This window comes from Trypanosoma cruzi, assembly GCF_000209065.1.
Source record: "Trypanosoma cruzi strain CL Brener chromosome Unknown tcruzi_1047053504393, whole genome shotgun sequence".
Classification (NCBI taxonomy): domain Eukaryota; phylum Euglenozoa; class Kinetoplastea; order Trypanosomatida; family Trypanosomatidae; genus Trypanosoma; species Trypanosoma cruzi.
Genome location: NW_918998.1, coordinates 1 through 5,866, shown reverse-complemented (window position 1 = coordinate 5,866; position 5,866 = coordinate 1). Strand labels below are relative to the sequence as shown.

The 5,866-nt window shown below is 51.4% G+C and overlaps 2 protein-coding genes and 1 pseudogene across 2 annotated transcripts, besides 6 other annotated features; 1 reads left to right on the top strand and 2 right to left on the bottom strand.

The window, feature by feature from the left end:
* Positions 1-518: part of a sequence feature (areas merged during assembly that could not be assigned to a particular haplotype. This can correspond to areas where the two haplotypes were merged or to regions with more than two copies in the genome that were merged during assembly.) that runs on past the window's edge.
* Positions 519-3,017: a sequence feature (heterozygous, Esmeraldo-like haplotype).
* On the top strand, positions 984-3,239 carry Tc00.1047053504393.30 (annotated as a pseudogene).
* Positions 3,018-3,647: a sequence feature (areas merged during assembly that could not be assigned to a particular haplotype. This can correspond to areas where the two haplotypes were merged or to regions with more than two copies in the genome that were merged during assembly.).
* Positions 3,483-3,510: a sequence feature (AT_rich).
* Positions 3,570-3,929, bottom strand: Tc00.1047053504393.20 (uncharacterized protein; the record flags this gene model as incomplete). The annotated part of the gene is made up of 1 exon (XM_799682.1): positions 3,570-3,929. One exon carries the CDS (start codon positions 3,927-3,929, stop codon positions 3,570-3,572), a length of 360 nt encoding a protein of 119 aa, XP_804775.1.
* Positions 3,648-5,866: a sequence feature (heterozygous, non-Esmeraldo-like haplotype).
* Positions 4,367-4,391: a sequence feature (AT_rich).
* Positions 4,968-5,300, bottom strand: Tc00.1047053504393.10 (uncharacterized protein; the record flags this gene model as incomplete). Its single annotated transcript, XM_799681.1, has 1 exon — positions 4,968-5,300. One exon carries the CDS (start codon positions 5,298-5,300, stop codon positions 4,968-4,970), a length of 333 nt encoding a protein of 110 aa, XP_804774.1.

Below are 5,866 nucleotides of genomic sequence, written 5' to 3'. Positions count from 1 at the left end.
CGACTTTTTTTGGTGTGTGTGAAACAGTAGTAGAAAACAACTTTTCTTTTTTGTTTTTTTTTGTGTGTGGAACAATGGTGGAGGAAATCTTTTTTTTTCTGCGGGGGTTAAGATGTGAGGAACGGGAATTTTTTTAAATGAATTTTGTTTGATTTGCCACTGCTTTCTGCCGTGGACCCTGCTGTGCATTTGGGTTTGTGCGTCCCTTCAGATGCCTTACGCCTCTTCTCTTTTTTCTCTTTCCTTTTTTCCTACTTTGTTGAGCGTGGCAGTGGGCGCCCACAGCCACACGCGCAGGACACACACATTGCAGTGCAGGTGGATGCTTCCTTTGTACTCGATGCTTGCAGTTGCGTGCAGCTGCCGCTTCCTTCAGTGGGCGTGAGGGGAAGGGAGGAGAGAGAGTGCGCACCGCGAGTCTCTTTTTCTGTTGACGTGATACACCGCGTGTGACCGTGTGGGGTGAGGCGCCGCTTCATGGGTGGATAAGGATCCGCCTGCGCGTGTGGCTCTTTGTGCAATTGCTGGCTCTGTGAGCGTTGTGTGTTGTCTGCAGGGCCGTGGCCGTATCCTGTTGGCCGCGGGACTGAACTGGAGGCGGTGGCGGTGTGTCGCTTTTTCTTGCCCATTGTGGGTGACTGCTGGCGGTGCGCGCGTTTGTTGTGTGGAGGACCAAATCCTCCCACGCGCGGTCTGGCGGCACTGCAATGGTATGTGTGTGTGTGTGTGAGGGCTGGTGTAGGCGATGGTGCTCCCCGCTGTTCCCTCCGGATTCTCTTGTGTCCCGCTCTTTGCATGGGTGCTCTGCTTTGCTCCCCACGGACGTGTCTGATGTATTGCCGCTTTTTTCTTTCTCCACTTGTTGAGCACAGACACACGCTAGGAAGGAAAGCAAACAAACACTAAACGCTACTCTGAAATTGTAAGGCACTGAAAGGACCAACAGCAGCACACACACACACCGCCCACACACACATATTTACATGCTCTCACGTGTTGCTGCAGTCAAGGCACCCAACAAACACAACCGTCGCCGCATGACCGGATCCAGCGGAAGGAGGAGGGAAGGAAGAGAGGGTGAGCATCGGAGGCCTAACATGTCCCGGCATGTGTTTACTTCCGCTGTGCTGCTCCTCGTTATGATGATGTGCTGCTGCACCTGTGGAGCTGCGGCCGCTGGAGGAATAATGGGAAGAGTGGTTTAAGGAATTTTCGGAAGCTGCAGAGGGTTGATTTATTTGTGCCGCAGACGACGCAGTTGTTGCCGAAAGGTACGACTTCTCCAGAGACGAAGTTGGATTCATTTTGTTTCACCATCTCTTGTCAGTGCTGGTGGAGTAATTGCTGCTTTCGCCGAAGGCCACACAAACGCCAAAGTTCACACGAACGCCCAAAAAGACGGTGTCAAATTAATTACGCCCTTTTACTCTGATGTTGTTGCGGGGTACATTGACTCTGCGTGGAACTGGACCACTCTTGTTGACAAGGTCAATCAAGGCTCATGGAGGGCACACATCGTGCTTACTGCAGTGGATGGACAGAAACGTTTGGGTGGTATGCACCTCCCCACAACAACCATGAAGGGCAACAAGATATTTCTTTTGGGAGGCTTTGAATTTTTCAATGAACATGCGAGTATAATTTGGGACAGCCTGCATCTGACACTGGTTGTGGGTACTGTCACGAATTCTACGGGTGGCAAGCCGAGTGAACGGATCAGCTGGGACAACCACAAATCGCTGTCAGGCCTGAATACTTCTGCTGCTTTTTACAAACTTAAATTTGAGAGGGTTTTTCCTTCTGGTGGCTTGGGTGTTCTGATGGAGGGTGGCACGCTTGTGTTTCCCGTGGTTGCGTTTAGTGATAATGACGATTACTCCATGATCATTTATTCGACGGACAGCGGCGCAAACTGGATGCTTTCGAATGGAACGTCTCCTGCGAAATGCTTTAATCCTTGCGTCACCGAATGGGAGGGATCACTTCTCATGATTGTTGATTGCGAGGACGGCCAGAGGGTGTACGAGTCGCGTGACATGGGTACAAAGTGGACGGAGGCAGCCGGGACGCTTCCAGGCGTGTGGACCAAATCAAAATCGGCAGCCATTTGGGATCTGAGCTTGCACGTGGATGCCCTCATCACCGCGGCCATTGAGGAAAAGAAGGTCATGTTGTACACTCAGAAAGGGTATGCGTCGGGGGGGGTGAAGCGGAAAGAGCGCTCTACCTTTGGGTCACGGACAACAACCGTTCTTTTTATGTTGGACCTGTTTCCATGGAGGATGATGTGAATTGGGAGCTTGCCAGCACCCTGATGTACTCGGATGGCAAGTTGCATCTGTTACAACGGAGGGGCGATTATAAAAGCAGTGTCATGTCGCTTTCTTGTCTGACGGGGGAACTGAGTACAATCAAGTCCGTCCTCAGTACTTGGACAAAAAAGGACGCCTTCTTCTCCAAATTGGCCATACCCACGGCGGGTCTGGTGGCAGTATTGTCCGATACGGCCAGCAATGGCACGTGCATCGACGAGTACCTTTGTCTGAATGCGGCGGTGACGAAAGGAAGTAAGGCCAAATATGGATTTCAATTGACGGAGCCTAGCTCCAGGGTATCATGGTCCGTGAACACTCGGGTTAATAATGTGCGTCATATATCCTTGAGCCACAACTTCACACTTGTGGCGTTGGTGACCATCGAAGAGACTCCGAGTGGAAACACACTTCTACTGACTGCGACGTTGGCGGACACTAATTCCAATCATACCATGGGACTGTCGTATACGGCGGATAAGACGTGGGGGACGGGGCTTAAAGGCAAGACAACAACACAGAGCGGCCGTTGGGAGCCGAAGAAAGAACACCAAGTGGCACTCATGCTGCAAGGCAAAAGGCCTCTGTGTACATTGATGGTAATTCGCTGGGGGAGGAAGAATTGCCGTTAAAAGGTGAGGCGCCACTTGAGCTTTTTTGGTTTTGCTTTGGCGCGTGCGGTGAGGATGCCGGCCAAAAAACTAATGTGAAGGTGAAAAACGTCTTTCTGTACAATCGCCCACTGAATTCCACTGAGATGCGTGCAATCAAGGACAGGAAACCCGTTCCGACGAGAGCTCCAGAACCACAAGTGGAGAGAGCTACCACCACAGAACATGCGGCTGCGGTAAGCTTTACCTCTGCTGGGAGCGGACTGCTGCCACTGCTTCTTCTGCTTGGGCTGTGGGGATTTGCGGCTGCGTGAGGAGTGTGCGGCCTCAGTGTGGAGCACTTGTGCCCTTTCCTGCACTGACACACACACACCGCTAGGAATATATTTTACTACGCAGAGAATAATTTGTTTTTGTTTTCTTTTAATGTTCTCCATTTTTTCTTTCTGCTTTAGGGAAACCACTATAAGCGTTTTTTTTCGGCTTTTAATTTTTTTTCTTTTTTTCGGAGTATAATTTCGTATGTTTTTTATGTTTGTTTTTAATCATTTTTGTTTGCTTTTAAAAAAATTTAAGTTTTTTTTTTTGCCCCACTCCTTCTTTCCTTTTGCTTTTGGGGCAATCACTATGAACGCTTTTTTCTTTTCTACTCTTCCCTCTCTTCAATTGTTTCTTTTGCACTCTTCCTGTGAGGGGTGCCGTGTTTCCCGCCCAACTGCTCCACTCGCACACCCACCGACACGCTCATGACGACGGCCCTGTGCGCCTCGCCTGCTGCACGCATGAGGAGGGGCCGCGACGAACGGCGCGCTGAGGGAGCCGTGACGTGTGGGCGTGCGACGAGGGCCTGTGGGGCGGAGCACACATTTCTTTTCCTCTTGTTTTTTTTCTTTGCGGGCAGGGCGGGCAGACACCCGCAGCGCCACACACGCACAGCCACACCCTGCCGCCGTGTTTTTTTTTTTTTGCGCTCACTCTCCCGGTGGAGAGACGCGACTGCCGTCATGTCTGCGTGCTTCTCTCAGCCCCCACACACGAGTGACTGTGCTCTGCGGGCCGCACTCACGCACCAATAAGAGGGCTGAGGGGAGCAGCAACACGCAGATGACCCCATGAAATATAAACGATGTGCGGACAGACAGAGGGTCAGACGGTTGAAAGACATTTAAATATCTTTTAATTTTCGGACAAAATATATGCAGACAGCTTGGTGTGGCCACACGGCAGCCAGGCGAAATGTTTCTTTTGTGTGTAGTTTTTCTTTTCTTTTTTTTGGGTGGAACAGTAGTAGTGGACAATACTTTTTTTTTCTTTTTGTGTGGAAAAGTAATAAAGGAGAACAATTTCTTTTTTTTTGTGGAACAGTAATAAAGGACGACTTTTTCTTTCTTTTTATATAATTATTGTGTGCGAGGGGGGCTAATATATGATGAAAGGGAGTTGTTATTTTTAATTATTTTAAATAAATCTTGTATGAATTGCCTCTGCTTGGGTTGCAGTGCAGTTATGAGCTTGAGCAGCCTTTTTCTCTCTATTTCTGCCGTGCACCTCTGCTCTTCGTTTTTGTTTGTGCGTCCCTTCACATGCTCCTTTCATCTTTGTTTACATCTTTGACTCGTGCTTCTGCAGGCACACACAACCACATAGAATGCGCATTGCAGTGTATTTGGATGCTTTTTTTGTGGCGTGTGCTGGCGGTTGCGGGTGGCTGCTGCTTCTTCCGTGGGCATGAAGGGAAGGAGGAGAGAGGGAGCGCGCACCGCGAGTCACTCTTCCTGCGGGTGTGATGCGCGCGGTGGGCTGCGACGGATGTGGAGGGCCGCATCCTTTTGGTGTGCGCTTCTCCGCCGTTGTGCCGTGCGTTTGCGCATGCCATTTATTGTGCGCGTGCGTGCTGGAGATGTTTTTCCGGAGCGTTGGGCGGCCACCATCTGTCTATGGCGGTTTGTGTGAGTGAGCACGTGCGGATGAGGGTCAGGGCGTATGGAATGAAGGAATGGCTTGAGGAAAGGGGAATTTGATTTGGAGGGTATTCGGACCGGATTCATTTGGCTGCGGTGGACACATGCACGACGGATGTGTTTCTGCATAATTGGGGGAGGATGCGACAGGGTTTTCCGAATTGGCCTGTCAATGCAATTCGGGTTTCATGGCACTGAGGCACAGTGGTCTTCCTGCAATGGCTGGTGACGGCCCCTAGTGGAGTGGTGTATTTATTGCTGCTGCTGCTGCTGCTCGAGGAGGCGTAGAAGTGCGATTTGAGGTGAGCGACGGAAGGGTCACACATCCCGCAGTGACGGTTGTCGTTGGCCCAGCGGGTGCCTCTGAAGGTTTTGTTGGGTGCAACGTCCTTATGCTCGTCTCCGAATGGCGGCATCCCTGATGCAGCCAACGAACGGGGCTGGGAGCGACGGTGAGACGCAAGCACGTGTGGATGTTTGGAGCGGCCGGCGCACCGCACGCTGAGAGCATGGCACGGCGAGGACCGGACCTAGAAAAGGGACACCGCGTGGGACGTCAATCTTCACTGCAGCGACCGCCACCGAATTTGGATTTGCTCGCACCTTCTGCGGTCCCTCTTCCTCCCATCACTTCTGTGCCGAGGACTGTGCCGCGGGATCCAGCAGCGCGATGTTTGGCCGCAGGAACATGGCCCGAACAAATGATTTGTGGGAGGAGATGTGCACTGCGGCGAAAAAGGAAAAAATAGTTGCGAGACGACCACCACGACAAGAACGGTGTGAAGTTGTGTTTTGTCCACTTGCGCGAGGGCGGCCTGCCACCTGGTCGGTTAGGAGGATTATTTTATTTTGCGTCGTTGCGCTCTCTTTATATTCCGCTGCGTTTTCTTGCGGACCTGTGAAGGGAAATTTGCAGGAAATTCCTGCGAGGCGTCCGTGCCGTCGTCGGAAAAGCGGATTCCCCCTTGAAAAACGCTGCTTT